Source organism: Phocoena phocoena, chromosome 9 (genome assembly GCF_963924675.1).
Source record: "Phocoena phocoena chromosome 9, mPhoPho1.1, whole genome shotgun sequence".
Classification (NCBI taxonomy): Eukaryota; Metazoa; Chordata; class Mammalia; order Artiodactyla; family Phocoenidae; genus Phocoena; species Phocoena phocoena.
The window spans coordinates 100734741-100757102 of NC_089227.1; the positions used below are offsets into that span (position 1 = coordinate 100734741).

Genomic DNA, 22362 nt, shown 5'->3' on the forward strand with positions numbered 1-22362 from the left:
ACAAGTCGCTTCTGCTTTTGCCAAGGAGCTTCCCCTTTTCTGGAAAACACTCGTCCCCCTTGCAGTCTTTGCCTTTGCAATGGCAGTTGCTCTTCTGCCTCTGTCTCGGCCCGGCCGGCCCTGAGACGTGCACCACCACAGCTCAGTCGTGGGCGACTTGTTTTTTTCTGATGTTGATGTTATGTTTCTCTGAGAGTCCGCTGCAAATGGAAATTTCCGTATTCCCCTGTTCAGCAAAAATTACAGGCTTTTGGTTTCATCATCACTGTCAAACCATTAACCATTAACCCTTGGCACCCCGTGGAGCCCTAAAGGAGACAGCCTGGAGCACATTCCTGGGGCTGCCGATGCTGGGAGGTCTCCTGTGCCAAAAGTAGCTGGCGTGGATGCTTCTGGAAAAAGGGATGGGAAGCCCTCCTATCCACTGGTCCTCCTCCACACCTCACACCCACAGGTCTTACTCTGCATGGTTCTCTTTTGTGAACTGAGGACATCTTCAGTCTGGTCACCTCTAACGCACTCCTTCCTCAGACCCCTCTGACCCCAGGGCCGTGGATATGAGGGGAGCTGGGGCCATGCCTGCCTCCGCATCCGCCCAGGTCAGGGGCTGGCCTCCCCTCTCCTCAGCTGGAGGAGGGGCAGCAGGCACAGCCACAAGGCAGCTCAGAGGAGCCTTGCACTGGGCCCTCCGTGGGGCAAGACCGAAAAGGGAGGCCGGGCCTCGTCAGTCTCCTGCACCTCTCCTCTCCTGTGTCTCGAAGAACGCCTCCCTCAAAGCGACTGCCCACAGCTGGGAGTGGATGGATGGCCCAGACCCTGAGCACCCACACAAAGCCTGCAGACTGCAAGGGGGCCAGATCGGACTGAACTGAGGCTCCTGAAAAGACATCAGTAAAGACTGGAGCCCCAGCCCCAGGAGTGGGAGTGGCTGGAGCCCCCCTCCTCCACTGCAGCTCCCGGGGCCCGGCCCAGTCCCAGGGTACAAGAGACGCACTGCATCCTAGGTTACGGGATGCACTAGGGTTGCTGAGGCTTCGGGTCCCAAGAAGCCAGCTCATGGGATAAAGACTCTGTCCTAGGAGTGGAGATGCTGACCCTGGAGATCTGAGGCTCCTGCAGTAAGGCCATCGCCTTAGAAGTGCTACCCCCCCTCATAGGAGTATGGGACCAGGAGGGTAGGCGTTGCTCAGATCTCAACCCCCCCTTCCCAGGAAGCCAGGGCCCCGGGCTCTCCCTCCGTCCCAGCTCAGGGCCCCAGGGGGCCCCAACTCAGCATCAGTGGCCACCAGGAGGTGGGATGTGATGTGAGAAGGGAGGCCTGGCCGTGACTCAGCGGGTGCCCTGGGAAGGCAAGGGCTCTGTACCATTTGTGCCACCTCTGAAGTACATTTAATCTCACCCTCAGAGGGTGGGCGGCTGCCTCAAAGGGCTTCCCGAGCTCGGAGCACCTGCAGAATCGCCCTCAGTCACTCCTTCGTGTCTCCATCACAGAGCTCGCACCGGGGGGGTGAGGACATGACTACTTTTTCTCTTCAACTTTTAAAAAATAGGTGATGACTGCAATGAGGCTGACGAGGGCTCCGGCCTGCCGTGCCCTGTGCCCCGGGCCCCACGTCTGGATGAAGGGGACGCAGAGGGCTGCAGCCAGTTCCAGAAAGAGTCCAGAAAAAGGAAGAGAAATGCTCTGCTTCAGCAACGGGGGAAAAGTCAAAATGACAGGGTTGCCAATAAAATAATTCTCGATTGGAAACTTAACTGTTTAAAAATGGTTCTTATATACTTTTTTTTTTTTTTTTTTGCGGTACATGGGCCTCTCACTGCTGTGGCCTCTCCCGTTGCGGAGCACAGGCTCCGGACGCGCAGGCTCAGTGGCCATGGCTCAGGGGCCCAGCCGCTCTGCGGCATGTGGGATCCTCCTGGACCGAGGCACGAACCTGTGTCCCCTGCATTGGCAGGCGGACTCTCAACCACTGCGCCACCAGGGAAGCCCCTTATATACATTTTTTTAAATTTTATTTTTAGCTGCGTTGGGTCTTCGTTGCTGCGCACGGGCTTTCTCTAGTTGCGGCGAGCGGGGGCTACTCTTCATTGTGGTGCCCAGGCTTCTCACCGTGGTGGCTCCTCTTGTTGCGGAGCACAGGCTCTAGGCGTGTGGGCTCAGTAGTTGTGGCTCGCAGGCTCATGGGCTCAGGAGTTGTGGCTCACGGGCTTAGCTGCTCCGTGGCATGTGGGATCCTCCTGGACCAGGGCTCGAAAAAAATGGTGAAATACTGTCTATTTTCTATGGTTTAACCTAATATTATCAACTGCTTTTACCACAGAGGAAACAGGACACAAAAATGAGAAGGGATGAATGTGACTCAAACCAAGACAGTCCCACTCCGAATCCAGGCTCTTCTGCTAAACCACGACGCTTCCGGCCCCCAAACCACAGCAGAATCTGGGCCCAGGCCCCGCGACCTGCCTGAGGACACCTGGGTGATTAGCCGCAAACCCAAAGGCGAATCCACTTATTTTTACCCCAGTTCACGTACCAGCCTACGACGCCACGCCCACCTTGGATCAAGGAGGGTCCTGTCCCCAGGGTCACTGTCATTTATTCCTCTAAAGATCCTATTACAAATGAACCAACAAGGAGCTTGATTCAAGGTACAGATTCCAGAAAATTAAACTCGGTTCATTCTCCACGTCCTAGCCTGTACCTGCATGTCTGTGTCTACGTGTCTCTCTGTCTCTCCACATGCGCGCGCGCGCGCGCACACACACACACACACACACACACACACACACACACCCTCCGGTGCTCAAGAAGCACATGCTCCTGGGCGGCTGGAGCCACCGCCAGGTGGCTGAGGGGGGCACGGTCCTCGACCTCCATCAGCGCCTGGAGAGCCCCTGCTCAAAACACAGGCCCCTGTGAGTGCCTGTGTGCGTCCCACCCCTCACGTCATGGACTTATGGAGGCAGAACCGTGTGACAACCCTGCAGCCCCCTCCCTGCAAGGGTCAGGCCAGGGGAATCCGGCCTCTGTCAGGGGAGGAAGGACAACCACCCAATGCCTGAGCCCCAGGGCTTCATGGGGCCTTAGAGACCTTCTAGAATGAGATCCACGGCGGTTAGGTGAACCCATCTCAGCTTCGAGCTGGGACTAGACTCACCTCTCTTGGCTCCCAGGGCCCAGAGCACATTCTCCTGCCCTCGGTGCACAAGGACCGTCTGTCCTCCTGTCCCACCTCCTGTGATTGCCAAACCACTGCCTCGAGGGAGAGCCGAGAGCACAGAATCCCACGGAGCCAGGGGACGTGCAGGGCACACTGCAAGAAAGGACAGGGTCCCAGCAGGACACGGTCTCTCCGCCCGGCTCGTGATGGCCGTGGGACTCTGCTCCTCCCAGACGGAGGCTGTGCACTGGGGTTCCGGACACCCAGCGTCCACACGCTACCGCTCACACACCCTACTCTCTACGCTCACAATCCACATCCTACGGTCCACACGCACACCGTCCAGACCCCACTGTCCACACCCCACCACACACAGCACCACTGTCTAACCCCACCGTCCGCACCCTACCGCACACATACCCACGGTCCACAAACCCCACTGTGGGCAGTGGGACGTACTTGCCAAGGAAACAGCCGGAGGATCAGGTGCGTGTGGGATGCACCATCAGAGAAGGGGGGTGGGAGCAGAAGGGGGAAGAAGAAGTGGAAGAAATAAAAAGGACTGTGAACGGGCCCAGCTCCCACACCCCCCCCCCAAATATGGACCAAGGAGATTTGCTTGTTTGCGTAAATAGAATTTATCGGGTCCCAGTGATACTTATTTACACCCGTCTTCATTACCCAAAGGATGCTGCAATGCAGTCAGATAAAAGGTATTATTATAAGAAGGAAAACCAGTAGGTACAGAAAACCCAAGCAGGGTGGGCCTGGCGTGAGCTCTACCCAAAGCTCAGCCCTCCCACCCTGCAGGCCCCGCTACACGGTTTGCTCTCTCGGGGCTTCTCCAACATTACAGCCAACAAATAAAGAGGAGACGTTTTATAATTCATTCAAGTTTGCTACATGCCAGGTGCTCTGATGTCAGTTAATTCTCTCACCAGCCTCAGGTGGATATTCTCATTGCTATTCTACAAATGAAGCAACTTAGGTTCGGGGATGCCAAGGACACGGTGGGAAACCCAGGTCCCAAAGCCCAGCTCGTCGGAACAATCTTTACAAGGCCGGGTCCTCGGAGCACACACGGGGCACAGGAACGTCCGTCTGCCAGCGAGCGGCGGGCCTTCTAGAGCCCCCAGCTTCTTATCAGGCATTTCTGCCTTCCAGCCCCCGACCCCATTAGGACTCAGAGGGGGAGTGAGAAGAAATCTTGCAGGGGAAAGAGCATAGATTTGGGAGACAACCACGCTTGCTTCAAACGCTGGCCTTGCTCTCGCCAACTGCATCCTTTGGGCAAATTGCTCAGTCTATCTGAGCCTCAGGTTCCCCAACTGTAAAAATGGGGGCAATAACATGAACCAGGCGGAGTTGATGAAGAGTTAAATGATAAAACACGTGACGGAGGCTGTCGTGGTGCTGGGCATACCTAACGTACTGTCTGGTGAGCGTACATGTCACGATTCCATTCAAAGGTGACCTCACAGTCAGAGAAGAAGCAGATGAACCTCGAAGCACCAGGGGCAGTGTCCCCACAGGGACTCGGCTGGTGCCTCTTGGCCGGGGCAGTGACCACAGGCAAGGGAACTGGGTCAGAGAGCAGGTTTTTCAAGCCTGGTGAAATCTAGTTCTGAAGAAACAAAACAAAGGATGAGAAGAAATAGAGGGCAGGGAAACAGGAGGAAACGAGAAGCAAAAAAAGGGATGCAAAGGAGGAGACAAAAAGGAAAGGAAAACGGATGACGAGAAGCTGTTTGTCTGCAGCCAAGCGTCTTGGGCATCAGTCTACTTCCTTCAGTTTTCCATGAAAGGTGGTCTCTTAGGGATCCAAAGACACTAACCAGCAGAATTTTTGGAAGGCAACGTGAGGAAAAAACCCGAAGACCCACCAAGTTTCCATTAGCCAAGGTCTGATCATTGCTGTGAAAGACCGTCTGCTGCAGATGAAGGGTGGTTGAAAGCAGAGGCTGCGCAGGTGGCTAAGTGGGGGCCTGGCCAGAGCCAGGAGGACCAGGGAAGCACGGTGTCATATGCAAATCAACGTGAGGACTCAGAGGAGGGAGAAGTCACTTCCTCTGCCTGGTGACGTTCAGGACCCGTCTTCGCTTGCCGCTGGCTCCCTGCAGCCCAGCGAGGTTCACAGAACTGTGGGTCCGCCCGTCATGGGGCCGCTGTGCCCAAGGTGGAGCTGCAGGTGCAAGACCGCTGACTTATGGTCTGCGATCAGCCTGGAACAACAGCTGGAGGGAAGCATCTCGCGCCTTCCGTGCGTGTCCTCAGGGGCCACTTTGCCTGCCCGCACCATCTGGCTGCAGGGCACGGTGGTTCTGCACGGGCACTCAGGTGCCAGGTGGCTCGGGCTTGGGAGCCTGGCCTCTGCTGCAAAGGTTTTCCCACCTGGAGAATGGGCATCACCTCACAGGTGGGGCTCAGGTAAGCCACCGCACACACGTGCTTGGGCGTGCCGGCTCGGTGAATATCAGCTCCTTTTATTAGTCACCGTTCCTCTTTCTTCCCCTTCAAGCCTGACCTTGAGCATCGCAAAGACCAGGTGCCACCTCGGTGGAGCAGTGGAGGTGGACACGACTACCTCTTCCAGCACAACTTGGACCTATGTTTCTCATCGCTGGGCAGGAAGGGATGGAGGAGACAAAGGGTAGCAGGTGGCCCCGTTCCATGGAGGGTCCTCTTCAGGGATGAGGGCTTGCTCCCGCGGCCGGTGGTGCTACAGGAAGACGGCGCCCGCTGCCCCCCTTTCAAGGTCTGCCTCGGCCAAAGGCTGCCACCTCGCCCAAGGCCCAGCCGCCCTTGTGGAATGCGTGACTGACCAACCCAGCACAACCCGGGAGTGTGGACCGAGGCCCTGGCTGGGAGGGCACCGCCACTCAGCCCCGCCCCCCCCCCCCGCTTCCTCCCCTCCTCCCGGGAGTCGACCCCAAAGCTCCCCTGCGTGTGACCACCGCCTCCAGTACACGTCACCATCCCCACCCAAGTCTGCTCTTCCAGCAGCCCAGCACAGGACACCTGGCGAGAAGGAGGTTGAAGGTGACACCTCTTGTAGCTTCAGGAACTAGGGAGATTATCTGACATTTGCGTGTATGTGTGCCCGGGAGCCTCCGGCCGTTTCAGAGTCCAAGTATTTTAATGATACCTTCTCGGGATTGGACTAGGTGGTCCTTGGTGGACATTTAAATACCCACGTCCCTCCCAACTTGGAGATTCTAAAGGACCCCTTCCCCTCCCCTTCTCCCCTCTCCTTCCCTGGGAGTATGGAAGGGAGGGGAGATTTAGGGGCATGGAAGTCCTGCCTCCTCGGTGGTCCTGGACCACGACAACGCCCGATGCCATTGCCGCTGCGAGACAAGGTGATGTCATAACTCACTTTGGCCATTCCTGGGAGTCCTGTGACTCGAGAGTTTTCTAAACATGAGAAGCTTTGGTCTGACCTGCAAAACCGAAGTCACCTCGGTAGAAGCCACCTCGGTAGAAGTCACCTCGGTAGTGTTTAGGGAGTGCCTGCTGAGTGGGACACACTGGCTGCTTTAAGGAAAGGTAACGGAACAGAAATTCCACCTGAGGAGTCCAGGGAGTAGAAGAGGAGCCCCACTTCCTGCAAGACCAGGGCACAAACGACAGGTCCAGCCCGTCCCGGCCCCCGCCAGCCCAGGGGAGTTTTCAGCCGCTCTCAGACCACAGACACCTCGGAGAACCAGCATCCCCTGATGAGGGGCTGGACGCCGGCCAGTGTCTCTCACGTCGGTCACAGGACAAGATTCAGGAGAAGCAGGGCCCTGAGGCTTCCAGCAGGGCGAGGACACCAGGTTAGGGGCAGTGTTGCTGCACCACCGGGGATGTTTATCCCACTGGTACCAGTGAACACTCACTTGGGACCCAGCAACAAAGCTGGTCCTGAGCTTCACTGGTGGGGAGATGGAGGATGCAGGATGCTGCCCCCAGCAAGACCAAGACGGACACCATCCCAGGCTCCCAGCCTCTCAGCGGGAAGAGCTGTGTGCGGAGGAGGTGTGAGCCTACTCGCTCCCCCTGGAAACCTATAGTTCCCTAAACAAAAGAAAACAAGGCAGCAGTAGTCAATCTGGATCTTGACCTTGAAGGTGGAGCCAGGCCCTTCTCCAGGATTTTCACCCACGCACCAAGGGAAGCTGCTGGCAGGGCTGGCATGGCGAGGTCTGAGGGATGGGGGAGCAGGTTGCCCCGGGCACCCAAGCTTCGTGCCCAGAAGGGCCGCCAGCCCAGGGCTGTCCTGGCTCTGTCAGAAGCTGAGGGCTTGTGACACTCTGTCCATCTCTCCTGCGCCTGCTCAGCTGCTAACCCACTGAGTGGACTCACCTCCCCAAACCTGCGTCCCCACTTGCTTGGCGACCACGCTGGGCAGGCTTGCTGCGTGGACCTGTGAGACCTGCCGGTCTCCTGATGGCAGATTCCTTCTCCGGATCGTGGGAGAAAGATGCCATCTGGTGAAGGAATCCTGTTTCCTTGGGGTCTGTATGAAATCCTCTGGGCCTTTCAAACCAACGCCATCTGACCCTCTTCTGTTCCAGGTAAGGGCGGTGGCCTAACGTAGTGCACCAGGGGATGCGGCCCCCTGCCTCACCAGTCCAGGGCTCAGCGTGTTGAACGATGCGCCCACGTAGACAGCAGTCGTCTCGTGGTAGCAGACGGGGCTCTGAGCTCTGCCCGAGTCAATGAAGCTGGGGGACGTGGGACTGGGATTACGTCCCTCTGCCATGCAGTCCAAGACTCTTTCTATGGTGGCCCCCAGCCCTGCCTGCCGGACCGATGGCTGGGAGGGGCAGGCAGTGGGTGGGCACCTGCGGTGTTGGCAGGCAACACAAAATCATGGGATGCTAGACCCGGGAGGGCCCTTCCAACCCCTAATGAGGCTCCATCTCCCCCATCAAAGGCTCTCATCCCTCCCTAAATAAGAACTATTAATTAGCAGCCTGAGAGGCGCCCCCAGGCCAGAGAGGCAGGCAGGGGGTACAAGCCAGCAGTGTCGGCAGCTTTGGGCGGGTGGGGGGGGCGCCTGCGGAGCCGGGAGGGCAGAAACACAGGCCGGAAAGTGTTTCCCCTTCGTTCTTCGGGACAGAGATCACTGGCCCTTGCAGAAACGCACTTTACTGCTCCACTTCCACTCCCTGCCTGCACGCCCTCCTCCGTCCCATCCCCCTTCCCTGGCTCTGTCGCTGGCTCTCATCCCTGCGCTGTAGGGGGTGAGAAACAGAAGCACAGACTCTACCCAAGAGGGGCCCACGGCGCCCGAGGCCTTGACTGTGGAAGGTGGCGTAGGTCCCACCTCATACTGGAACGAGCCGAGGACACAGAAGCACAAAGGGAGCCCAGACCAGACCCCATCCCCACAAAAGCCCCAACTCTCACTCTCTGGAGTTGAGGTGCAAAATCCCCAGGAGAGCCTAAACGGCAGCTGCCCAAGGGGGTGAGGACAGACACGCATTAACCCCAGAAGGCTAGCTGCTCAGCACCATCTCCTGGGCTGTCACATTCCAAGGCAGGGGAGCACACGACCCCCCCCAGAGCCAGCGACTCCCCCGGGGCCCTGCAGGCCCGAGGCAGATGGCGGGGGAGGTGGGAGAGATTGCGGGAGTCCCCAGGGGTGTTCCGCTCCCAGGTGGAGCTTTTGCCGGTTTCCATGTGCACACCCACCACTCAACTCTCAGCAGTGCCCCCTCCCAAGACTTGGCCTTCAAGTTCCCGGCAAAGGCCACTTCCAACCACAGTCGGTTAAAGGCTCTACCTCTCAACCCCTGGGGCTCACACTGGCTTTCACTCTGGGGCCAAGGCTTTAGCCCTTTGGACTATTTCACTGTAAGGACATCTGCTGAACAAATCTGTAAACGTATTTAGCCAAAGCGCCACAAGGGATAAAGAGGAATTTACATTGAATTTACAATTAAAGAATCACTTCCACTGAAAAGAATAAAATTCTGTTACTGTGGGACCATCCCAGAAATCCTGGCGTGGTATGGGAGCCACAGCTATATTCTTAGGGCGGTCTTCCCCACGGGCCCCTTTGTAGTGGAGAGGAAACCAGCACTCCTAGGGTACCACCCTCTTGCTTTTACCCAGGGATCGCATCTCATTCTCCCCCAAGCCCAGTGGGCAAAGTGGGGACTCTGGTCCACATCTTACAGGTGAGGAAACTGAGGCTCGGGAAGCACCAGTAAACTTCCCAAGTGGACACAGAAGCAATGATGGCATGAGAATTGCAAACACCCAAACTCACCGCCCTCCACCACGCCCCCCTTTTACAGAGCCGGTGAAAACCCTCATGTTTTCCCTGCTCCCACAAACGATTCCGTTCTCGAGAACCTGGCACAAATGACAGCTAGGTCCAGACTGTTGCCGCAGTGGGTGGATGATCCCACCTCCTATGGTTCGAAGGTCGTGAGGCCGAGGGGCTGGTGCCTGGCCTCGGACCCACCCGCCACCCGCTCCCTCCCTGCCTGCTTGGCATCTTTCAGTCCAGGCGCTAGACCCGTTTCCAGTCAAAGGATTACTCTGTCATCTAGAATACCTCCTGGCAGATTTATGATGTTCTAACTAGTCAGTTAGCCTGAGCAAAAAGCCCAAGTAACTTTCCCAGGTAGGAGATGGAGGGGAAAAAACAACTAACACAGTAGCATTCCTGAAAATTACCCTTTCATTGAACCAACAAAACATGGTTTATCTGAAACTTTTCTCTTTCCATCTTTGACTCCCGTAAGATTTGTAAACAGCTGAGTCACCCAGCTTTTTTGGAATTAGTTCGTAGAGTTAACTAAGCACCTGGATTCTCAAAGACTCACATTTTTTTCCTTCCCCGCGGTGTTGTTTGTCTTCTGCACTTTCTCTCCATCATTATTGGCATCAATGTGAGGGCTGCTCACATGGGAGATGGCTTCCTTGGGGTTGGGACAGGAAGATGTAGAGGCACACCATCCTTAAAGGAGCACATGTTCTAACTAAGGAGACAAGGGTCCGGCCCCCACTCGCCCAATCTGGGACAACTCTGAAGGGCCACCCCAGTTCCAGGGGGTCAGCTGAGGCCAGTTGTGACCACTCCACCATCCAGCTTCTCCCTCTGCCCCACTGGCTTTCTTTCCTTCCCCCACCACTGAAGGACCAAAGCTAGAGGCACAGAATCATTGGCTAAGAATAATTTTTAGGTGAAGGTAACAAAGATCGTTTCAGAGGCAGATCATCATTAAATGAGGAACATAACCAAACATGTCCATTCGACTTTAAGTCATATTTTATTATGGTCATAAACGCAGTGCCCGCACGCCAAGCCTATGGGGCTGTGCTCTGAACCTTCCCTGAAAACTGTCATCACCACGTCTAGAGAAGGAGGGTGTGGATGGAGTGCGGAAGCCAGTGCAAGCCTGGAGCCTGCGTCCGCGCGGAAAGGACTCCACGATGGCTCACCGCTGCCCAAAGCTTTGATTTTGAGCCAGTGCAAAACGGAGCTGCTTTGAAATCGTTTTCTGATCTAAGCCGAGGTGCAGAGAGCTCTGCAGAGCGCCACGCGGGCCAGGCAGACTGGGCTCCCCGGAAGCCCTCCTCACCTGCGCCACGAATGCCCGCCTACCAGAAAGGGTCTCCTGTCTTCCCAACATTCCCCCAAGAAGAAAACCGGAGTTTTCCTGCCTGCTTTGCCACTGGCCAGTCACGTGACTCTGGAGGCGGCCTCATCTCTGCTCCCGGAGGCTACCACGCAGGCTCCAGGCCACTTCTGCACATGGCGGGAAGACTCCCGGCCGGGTTCCTCCCTAAACCCATTTTGGTACTGTGGCCCAGCATTTCCCTGTGTCTTGGAGCCGAGAATATTCTATTACCTGTGTCCTCAGGTCATTTCAGAAATCTCAGAATACACTTAACGAGCAAAGAAGAGTGGTGAAAAGTTACCTCTCCGTTCCCCTGGCACTGGCCTCTCCCCAAGGGCACAGCGGCTCCCCTGATGCTCATCCACCCTCAGTGATGAAAGGGTGGGGGGGCCTATCACATGCCAGCCTCGGGAGGACCTGGGCTCCCCACCCTCGCTCACAGCCCCTCGACGCCCACCCGACCTCGGGACGAAGCAGTGTCCATACAATCATGGTGCCTGAGCCAAGTGGAGACCTTAGACTGCAATCCTCTCGTTTATAGATATGACATAGAAAATTACTATCTAGCAACTATATGATTAATGATAATATATTATTAAACATAATATTAATTATACGTCAACCTGTTTAAGGTCTTAATATATTAAGTATCTACTAGAAAGTAATATTTAACGATTATAATTGTTATAATTGTAATACATAATGTAATATATTACATATAATTATATATACCTGTGTGTATTATACGTTATGTATAATTATATATTATATATAACGATATCACATAATTATATAGTAACAAGATTAATATACTGATTATTATATAATATTAATATTAATTATTATATAGTATATGTATTTGAGAAAGATAAATGAGTTTTTTTTAAGATTTTTTTTTTGACGTGGACCATTTTTAAAGTCTTTGTTGAATCTGTTACAATATTGCTTCTGTTTTATGCTTTGGTTTTTTGGCTGCGAGGCAGGTGAGATCTTAGCACCCTGACCACGGATCGAACCTGCACCCCCTGCATTGGAAGGCGAAGTCTTAACCACTGGACCGCCAGGGGAGTCCCAAATGTTTGCCGTTTTAAGTCACTGTTTTGGGGGTGTTTGGTAGCAAAAATGAACCGATGTGGTGACTTGTGCCACGGCTCCCCTGGAGACTCTGAGCCTTGTGAAGGTGGGGGCCGTGCCCCTCCTGGTGGCAGTTTTACTCTCAGCCTTGCCTGGTGCTTGGCACACAAAGAAAGGGCTTTTGGCGAATGTCTGGTAACTCAGTAAGAAGAAGCCCCGCAGTCATGGGACAGAGGACTCAGCGCAAGATTTCTTGATTCCTGGTTTGGTGTTCACTAATGCTCAGTTATTTAAAAAAACAAGAAATGAGAAAGAGCTAGAGAATAAGACCTATGAAATTATAAAAGGCAGATTATTTATCTTTGAGATGAGAAGGGCAAATAACAGCCTTCAGTGTCCTTCATGTAAAAGGGAGCAAATAAAGACCTAGTTAAGCCCAAGGGCAAACCCTTGGAAGGCAGCTTGCTAGACCAGATACTGCCGTGTGCCCATCACGGGGGTGGTGTCTGTCCTGCCCAGCAGTCTTGCCTCCCATCCCAGGCTGCCTGGACCATTCACGGGCATCCAAACCCTGGGGCTGGGGCAGGGCAGAGCAGGGACGTCAAAAACCCAACTAAACACCAGAACTTTCTTGGCAGGTTGGATTAGAATAGTTGTGAGCTGTGGACGGCCTGAAGTTCTTTCTCTGTGATAAGGATAATAACACCGATAATGACAATAATAGTATCTCACAGGGTCATTTTGGAGATAAACGGAGACAGCTTATATAAGCACACACCTGGCACCTGGAGCAAATGCTCCATCGGTATTAGCTAAATCTGATGACAACGTGCCGTCCCAGAGAGTACCTGATCATCAGTAATACTGATCCGGTCATAGCCACCATGAACAAAACTACCCGTCGAGCAGCGTCTGAAATGCTAGGGTGCTCATTACACAACATCCTGTGGACAAGAATGCGGCCGGGGAACAGCATCGAGTAATCACAGCCCGCAGCTGTGCTGGGCAGGCAGGGAGCCCGTCGTATGAGGTCCCTGGGGCCCCTGTAACACAGTACCACAAACAAGCCGTGTGTACTTAAAACTACAGAAATTCTCTCACAGTTCTGGAGGCCAGAACCTGAAATCAAGGTGCTGGCAGGGCCACACTCCCTTGGAAACCTCCAGGGGAGGGTCCTCCCTTGCTTCTTCCAGTCTCTAGTAGCCCCGGGGTTCCTCGGCTTAGGACAGCATCACTCCAGTCTCTCCTCTGTCTTCATGTGATCTTCCTTCTGTGTCTCTGTATCCAAATTTCCCACTTTTTATAAGGACGCCAATCATACTGGTTTAGGGACCCAGCCTAACCTCATGGTAACCTGATTACATCTGCAAAGACCCTATTTCCAAATAAGGTCACGTTCACAGGTACCAAAGGTTAGGACTTCACCATAGCTTTGGGGGACACAGTTCAGCCCATGACCCTATTCACCTTTGTATCCTCAACACCTAGCACAGTACCTGGGAAACAGACATAAATGAGCTGACAGGTTTCCCAGTCCCAGCTCTAAAGGTACCCAAATGTAGACATGGTCCCAGCAACCTAGCTCTCCATTTCTTTACAAACTGAGTAGTTGGGGCCCCACTTCCTAAAATTCCGGCCCTGTCGTGTCCTTACTCCTGCAACCCCAGCACCAGCGGAGGTCACCCCAGTGCCACCTGCGCCTGGCTCTGCACCGAGTCCCCGCCGGGCCCCCGCAGGAGGCTGGCAGGGCTGCACGGCTCCCACAGCTAGGACCCGGCCTCAGCCGCATGGAAAAAAGGCTGGACTCCTGGGGTGACCAAGAGCAAATTGGTCTTTGTTGTACCTTCATCAGCAACTTTGCTGCCAGGTCAGAGTATATCAAAACACAGAGGCCCTGGCATGAGCCCCAGAGCCTGGATGATATCTGATTGGTCTGTGACAAGCCATGAGTTGGCAGAGAAGGGCTTCCTGTCAACAGGAAGGAAAGGATGGGGATCAAATTATCTTCAACGTAGGTAGAAGAACAAAGAGATGAGATTTGGGTTAACCATTCCGATGCAGGGCTACACCAGTCACACGTGAGAAACCTTCCTCCGCTGGAGGGAAAGCCCGGCTGATTAACCCTCAACCATTTCCTCTGGTTCAGCGGCACACACCCCGCAGTGGGGTCTCTCTAAGAATTCCCTGTGGTTAACCCTTGGGGATACAGCTTCGCTCCCACGTGGCTCTGCCCATCTGACAGCAAGGTCACGGTCAATTGACCAAGCAAATTAAGGACTGTTTCAACTCGGCTGTGCAGCACTTCATCGGCCTTTGTCTGTCCCAAATTTTAAAGACATTGACCGCATTCTGACATTTGGTTCGCTGTCCTGGGATATCAAGACAGGCTGGTTACTGTCTGGAAAGAACTGGGAGTCACAGGCATTCACATGTACTCATACTCACTGTTCTGGGTCAGAGGGGGGTGGGTGGAGGAGACTGGGGGAAAAGAGGGCTGGATTCTAACCCAGCTCTTCCAAGGGTCTGTGGCCTGTTTGGTGACCTGAGCAGCCCCATAAAAGTGAAATAGTGCCCAGAAATAGGCAGTGCTGGCAGTGAGGTGAATATACCAAGACAGGAAAGGTAGAAGAAATTAGACAAGAAACAGCATCATTTAAGAGCACATTTATTTGTCTGGATGGTTTCAGAGGACACAACTGATGTCGAAGTTAAGTGAATGAAGTGTGAGCAGGTGAAAAGCCCTCGGCAAGTAAGAAGTGGTTCCAGGTCCTTTCCCGAGTCATACTTTGGTCTAAAGGGAAACCCCTGAGTGCAGACCAGCAACGGAATAGTTTTGCTGGGTTTTATTTCGGAAGGGCAGTTCAAAGAAGACAGGCAGGGAAAGATACTTGTGAAGCACTGAGAACCAGAGTTCATGACGTGCGGAAAGATATAATATTGAGCACACACTGTATTGGGCTGCTGCTTCTGCTTCTGGAACCTCAGGACTAGCGACGTCCTTTTGGTGCAATAATGATCCCCAATGTAAATGGTCGCATTTATCATTAGGCCACTATGCAGTGTTCAGAGCCTGGTTTACACAAGGATCTTGGACCCTCCACAGACAGGTCCTGGGGGAGAGTGGGAACAGGGCAGCAGAGGTAAGACTTGAATAAAGTGCCATCCAACCATGAAACGGGGAACGTACTTGTTCTCAGCTGGGCCATCTGTAAAGTGGGGACAAGAGGATGAGGGGAATCCAGCCTGCATGTACGCCCAAAGTCACTGGACGTGATTCTGCAAATCCACGTGTTTTGAATGTGCTCTGCTTAGATCACTACGTGAGCTGGTCCACGGCGGTCTGTGCATGGTCTGCAGGTAGAGTCTTCAAGGAAGGGGACCCCTAAATCTGTTCTCTGCCTGCCCATCCCCCCCACAGCCCAGCACTGGACTGTTAACTGGCATTCAGCCAGTGTGCAATGGCCACGCTGCAGGAAGCCCACGCACTGTCAGCTGTGCTCTGTGAGTTGCAGAGAGGCATCCAGGCCTCATTTATAAAGCCCGGAGTCACGGGAGAGTTCCGGGGGCTCTATCACTGAGTACCTTGACTCCTGAAGGTCCCAGGATCATACTCTGGGCCCTTCTGCAAATTTCTCCTGTAGATATTCAAATGCCACAGCAACTTAGACACCTTTTACTAAGTTACAGGTTCCTATTTTAGATTTAACATTTATTGAGGGTTAATATTATTAGAAAGAGCTATAGGAAAAACACTTCTGCACCTTCGCAAAACTCTTGAAGATACATACATATATAAATATAAAGGATTCACACAATCACTTCTTTTAAGAATTTAGCACAAGAGGGCTTTCCTGGTGGCGCAGTGGTTGGGAATCCGCCTGCCAGTGCAGGGGGAGATGGGTTCGAGCCCTGGTCTGGGAAGATCCTATATGCTGCGTAGCAACTAAGAACCTGTGCTCAGGGCACCCAAGATGCACCAAACCCCTGAAGGGCTAAGTCAAGAAACACTGCAGTGAGGCCTAACAGGCTGGTTCCTATTGGGTTACTCAGGCTGGGGGCCTATCTGGACATTCATCTTTATTTGGGAGCCAGAAATATTCCACCTTTGTTTAACAGCAGCCAAGGATCTCTCTTCTCAATGACAGCTGACAAAGTGCAGATGATAGACAGACGGATAGATGGACAGACACACGGATACTTGGATGGGTGGATGGACAGATTGATGGAATAACTCACCGGGGCAGAAGGACGGATCAGTGTTACGCTGAGGAAGTTGGAACTCAATTGTTTTTTAAACCCCTGTAGGCACAGGAGTCACCTGGAGAACTTACCAGAAACAAAGAACCACAGATCCCACTCCCCAGAGACTCTGATGCAGCAGCTCCGGGCTGGGACCTAGGATTTTACATTTTAAACAAACACCGGGTGGTTCTGCTTAAGTTGGTCCACGGACTGCACTTTAAAAAACACTGCCCCTGTGCCATGCGGCTGCTTCGCACTATCTACCTACCTGACTGTGACCGCCTGGAGGGGTGGGATGGGGAGGGTGGGAGGGAGGGAGACGCAGGAGGGAAGAGATATGGGGACATATGTATATGTACAACTGATTCACTGTTATAAAGCAGAAACTAACACACCATGGTAAAGCAATTATACTCCAATAAAGATGTAAAAAAAAAAAAAAGCCAGACATAAAAGGAAAAAAAAAACCCCAAAAACAACACTGCCCTAAACCCTAACCCAACAAATCTTGCTCAAGGTGGTACAAACTGACCAAGGTCAAGGCCAAGGTCAAAACTGACACCCCACACTGTGCCGCCCGGCATCCCCTTTCTCTTCACCGAGGCTTCAGTCCAGGGTGTTTCGATGGTGTATTGGGCAGTGAGCACTGCTGTCACTGGGTCCTCCAGTCCCCGGGAGCAGAAAGGCAGCTCTCATCCCCACCCACATCCGGGCGATGCCCCCTCCCCCCATGCACTGCCCTAGCAGAGCGGATCTGATTGGATGGAGGCTACCGGTCACCAGCCCATCGCCAAGGTGAAGGGCACTGGGCCTCCAGCAGCGTGAGGCCTCCCTCCGGAGACACCACAAGCAAAGGCATCCCTAGTGGCAGGCCCAAGCCAAGCTGTGTCTCCACAACCTTCTGGGACCGGCCAGCTGCCCCTAGCTCTATTTTTAGGTTGTCTCCAGGGACAGTGAAGGATTTCTGGAGCACCTCTCCCAAGAGGCCTGGGGATTTGGGCGTTCTGCCAGCAGTAAATATCGGGCCACGACCTCGGATCGAGTCTGACCCCCTCCAGCTGCCTCTGTCCCCACGGGCTCCTGTGCGGGTCCTTCTCTCCAAAGCCCTCCCTGACCCCTTGGTCTCCTGCTCTGTCACTGGCTTGTGAAGAGTTCCAGAGACCAACAACACAGTCAACGACCCAGCCAACAGTCATCAACTAAAATATATCTAAGATACATGAATTTCAGCATTAATAGGTAAAATAAGTTTTCTCGGACAAAAAGGAGGAAAGAACACGCTTACTCCCAGCAACGGCTTCTCTGGCAAAGTGGTAGCAGATCACCACACACAGCTAGACTTCTAATGAGGTATTTTCTAAAAGCATTCCCACCACCTTGATTATTATTCCCACTTTACGGTACAGATGAAGGCTGAGGAAAGAGAACCCAGGCGAGGTGCCAACTCACCAGGACTCTGAACACTACGCCCATCTCACTACTTTTAAAGGCCCAGTGCAACCCCAAAGGAACCTGCACTCAGCCTTTCCTCTTCCTCTTCCTCTCCTCCCCTCCCCTCCCCTCCCCTCCCTCCTCTCCCCTCCCCTCCCCTCCCCTCCTCTCTCTCCTTCTCTTTCCCCGGACAAGATCCGAGAGGGTTTCCCATAAAGGTGATCCAAGCTGAGATTAAAATCAAGCAAGGTTACACCCTCCATTAGGCCCAAGGGCCATTCTCCCTACGATAGAATTCAATGAATAAATTACCTTAGTTAGTAGCTCTGGGTCTCCACTACCCGCTGTCACCCAAGTCCCTAGTGTATCCCCTAAAACTGATTCCTCTTTCCTGGTGTCTCATGGCACAGCAGGCGCTATTGGTAGGAAGGCAGAGTGAAGATGGTTAAAGATAATCAGAGCCTAGGATGAAGGTTTGCAACGACTTCCCCCAACATCCTTGGTCATGGTTCTGTTTATGCACCAGATATGGGGGTGGAGACAGAGTCCAATCGTGTCCAAAAAGGACACAATCCAATTCAGTAAAAAGACAAGCTGCTTGGACACTGGAGGTCCCAGGAGGCCTCACCACTGTGAGTGGCACTGGACGCCACCAAATGAGCCCACCCACAGGACTGCCAGGCCACAGTGTCTTCCAGGAGTCACTCTTTAGAATCCCGAATGTCCTGGTGCACGCTGCCACCAGGCTAGCTAGTTCTCACAAAGCACTGTTTTCATCACCTTTAATTGCTTCTTAGTTTAAATCACCCCCCGCCCAAAACAGTGAGACAACAACTTAGATTCAGTCATTTATCCCAGGCAGCAGGGCAAGTGAGGCAGGGAAGTCAGAACAACCAGAAAGGGTGCATTATTGATGATCGGACCACCACTGTGGGCAACGGGGGCTGGGCCCTGCTGCGACCCTCTGAGACATCCTACAGAGCCCATGTCAGAACCATCAACCCCAGGGACAGGGAGGCTGGGGAACAGTCCCACCTGCATCCCTCCCTGCCTGAGGGTTGCCCCTTAGGGCATAATCCCAATCCCAGCATTTCCATCCCAGCCTGTACTCAGACTGAGCAAACTGCCCCTATTCAGGAGGGTTCCTTCAGGAGCAAGAAAGACACAGTGAGCAACTGTGGTGTGGAGCGGAGCTGTCCAGCAAGGCTGCGGAGAACGCTGGGTGGGCTATGGGCACACGAGGCAGGGCGCCAACAGCGTCTACTGCAGCTTGTCAGTGGCCTCAGGGAACATCCTCATCCCCGGGCCTACCTTCCAGAGAGGACTGCCAGAGAAGATACAGGACGCCAGTTAAATTGGGATTTCAGATAACGATGGGTATTTTTTAGTATAAGTTTATCCCAAATGGTGCCTGGCACATTCATATACTAAGAAGTTGTTCATTGTTTAAAATTCTAATTTAACTGGGCATTTAGTTTAGTTTTGTTTTGTTTTCAGTACGCGGGCCTCTCACTGTTGTGGCCTCTCTCGTTGCGGACCACAGGCTCCGGACGCGCAGGCTCAGCGGCCGTGGCTCACGGGCCCAGCCGCTCTGCGGCATGTGGGATCTTCCCGGACCGGGGCACGAACCCGTGTCCCCTGCATCGGCGGGCGGACTCTCAACCACTGCGCCACCAGGGAAGCCCGCATTTAGTATTTTTATTTGCTAAATCATGCAATCCAACCTCAAGGCTCTCCTTGATCTGGCCTTGATGTATTTCTGATTACTCTGATTCTCAAATGCTTTCTTCCATGAAAAGGGGCTCTTCCCTGGAGTTGGAAGCAGTTCTCCAACTCCCCGACTCCATGGGGGTGCTCAAGCTGGTTCCCTGGCAGGGGTAACCCCTGCCATGTCTCTGTCCTGCCTACCACCTCTGGGTCTAATGTCTCTCTGAACATGTCTATGTACTGCCACCTCTCCCTTCTCTCCCCTCTGAAAGCAGGTACTGCCTGCACTGGTCACCTTGTGCCCTTGGGTCATCTGCTAACATCTGTCTGAATGCTGTATTTTCCCAGCTAGAGTGTAACTCTCACCCAGCCCAGCACAAGGATCAACAGGTAATTACTAGTTGGTTAGTGAGAAGACCCCCTCGGTCCCCCCCCCCAGCAAACGCAAGCCCTGTGAGAGTGGAGACAGAGACCCTCTCGTTCCCCCCTGGATCTCACCATCAAGCAGCACAGCACACGTGTCGTGGAATAACTGAGTGAACAGAACTTTCTGTAAGGGCTGCATCACGCCAAGAACGTTGTCTAAATCAGCCAAAGACATCACCAGCAGCAGGAAGGCTGGTCGGAGTATTCTGACTATATCGTGGCTTTTCCGCTTTCACAGCCTGGCTGCGCGCTCCCTTTCCGGGTTCTGGATTCTGTCCTACACCACCTCTGGAGAGCACCCCACACATACTCCTATTTGAGACCGGCCTCACCAAACGTAAATACGATATGGCCTGGGCACTGGGCAATGTCATTTTCTTTTCTCTCTCTTTTAAATTAGGTGCTCTGATGTAGATGTAATAGCCATGCATTCATATAACACTTTGTATTAGTAAGAGCTTTCTCATGGGTTATTTTATTTCAACATCCCTGAAAGGTAGGCAAAGCAGAATTATTATCTGACAAATGGGAGAAGCTGAGTGGTTAAATAGCTCAGCCAAGCGATGACTGCCGAGGGAGGTACGCGGGCCTCCCACTGTTGTGGCCTCTCCTGTTGCGGAGCACAGGCTCCGGACGCGCAGGCTCAGCGGCCATGGCTCACGGGCCCAGCCGCTCCGCGGCACGTGGGATCTTCTCGGACCGGGGCACAAACCCGCGTCCCCTCCTGCATCGGCAGGCGGACTCTCAACCACTGCGCCACCAGGGAAGCCCGTGTCTAACTTTTTATTTACAAACATGGCTTAAAATGTCTCACATTAGCGATGTAAACAGGAATATCTCATTTTCATATAGAATGTTTACTCAAAGGAATGCTATTCCTGCATATTTGGGTCATCCCCCTGGTGGTCACACAGCAGGCAGGGGTCCAGTCACCTGCTCCCTGAGCTTTCCCCTGCCAGGGAGGGCTGGCCACCCTTCGCCACTTGGGGCTGCTCCCTAAAGTACCCATCAGATGTCTGGGGCTCCCGGGGCTCCCTACCCTTCCTGGCCAATGTGTGCACACAGGCCTGGGAAGGAGGAACTGCGGTCAACAAACACAGGAGTGAAGTGCCTAAGGAGGTTCGCAGCAGAAAGTGAGTGACCAGCTGCCCTCCCCCAGGCCCCATGCTGCTGTCAGGAAGGATTAGCTTTAAGGAGGTGTCTTTAACAAGTGTCATCGGAGACAGCCCTGGAGGGTGGGACTCACCGTGCACCCCCAACCTGTGCCCAAGACCCTCATCCGTGATCAAAATTGCATTTTCCATGGAGCCCTCGTGTGTGTGTGTGTGTGTGTGTGTGTGTGTGTGTGTGTGTGTACATTTACTTGGTGGGTGACGGTTGGGGGGTGTGACCCAGTTGGGGGTTTCCTTCCGGTGCAGGTAAGGGCTGCGCCGCACGTCCCCCCACGGGGAGGCTAGGGAAGGCTTTGGAGGCCACGGGCTACCTGGGCAGGCAAAGCGCAGGGTGGGCGCACGACCCCGCCCGCCGCTCCCTCCAGCCGGACAAAGTCAAGCAGCAGACCGATCGATGTCGCCAAAGTCCGGGCCGGCTGCCGGCGTGGCCAGGGCTGAAGTTCGCGAGGGCCCTGCACGCCTTAGGCAGTCCCGAGCCCCCAAGGGCCTGAAAGGTGCTCCCAGGGTCAGGCAAAGGGGCCGGCTGCAGAGGAGTCTCCAGCCCCCGGCCCAGAGTCACCCGAAGGAAACTGGGGAGCAGGGAGTGTCCATTTGAGGGCGCAGCTACACAGCCAACGCCCCCCTCCCCCGCTGTCCCCACCCACTGCCCCTCCCCTCAGTCTCGGGCTGCGGCGCGCGGCTCCACCTCTCCAGAGCGCAGTCCACACTGTCCTTTTTCAACAAAACAACGCTACGCACCGCCCCTCCGCCCCCGCCCCAGCGCCCGCACCCGGCGGGATCCCGTGCTGCGCACAGCCCGCCACGCAGCTCCCGCCCCCGCCGCAGACGGTCAACGAGCCCCGTTCGCACGCGGGTGGGAAGAGAGATGGAGCCCGGGCACAGCGGCCCAGCTCGGCCCTGCGCCTCCACCTTTCCCCAAGCCGCCCGAAGTGACAGGAGGGGCACGCACGGCGCGCGCGGGGCGTCCCGCGTTAACCGCTTCCGCGCCGGGTCGGAGCGACGCGAGGGTGGGGGGCCGGGGACGGCGGGGTGGGACTCACCGGAATGTGCACTCGCAGCGAACGCCGCTTCTGGCTGCTGTTCTTCTTGCCGCTGCTCCCGCCGGGGCTGGAAACATCCTTCTTCTTCTTGGTGTCCATGGCCGCGCTTCCCATAACTTTAACCAGAAGTTAATTCCGGGTGACTCGTTCCTGGAATTCGGTCCTCTCCTTCCCAGTCCGGCCCCAGCCGTCGGCCGCGAGCCGCACGCGCTGTTTACTGTCCTTGCACCCTGAAGACACCGCGTGGGGACTTCCGCGGGGAGGGAAGGTGGAGCTGGGGTGGCGGTCGGCGGGAGCGCCGAGTTCACGTGTCCTCTTCCTCCTACGGGCTCTTCGGATGCGAAATCAAAGCCAAAGGCTGTCCTGGTTCTGGTTTCTCGCCGGGCTACGCGTGGCAGAGGTCTCTCGCTGGGTGACAAAGTTTTCTTCCTTTTGCAAAGCGAAGCAACATTTTCCCCCTCTCGGCTCCTCCCACAGATTCCCAGAGGTA

General features: G+C 54.5%; 1 protein-coding gene across 5 annotated transcripts in view; it reads right to left on the reverse strand.

Moving 5' to 3' along the window:
• The window catches only part of PRKAG2 (protein kinase AMP-activated non-catalytic subunit gamma 2), a 279228-nt gene extending 257242 nt beyond the window's left edge, over positions 1 to 21986 (reverse strand). For all 5 annotated transcript variants that reach the window (XM_065884011.1, XM_065884010.1, XM_065884008.1 and 2 more), the window contains exon 1: positions 21873 to 21986. In XM_065884011.1, the coding sequence (XP_065740083.1) occupies positions 21873 to 21986 (114 nt within the window). The remainder of the gene's footprint in view (positions 1 to 21872) is intronic.
• Positions 21987 to 22362: the final 376 nt, after the last annotated feature.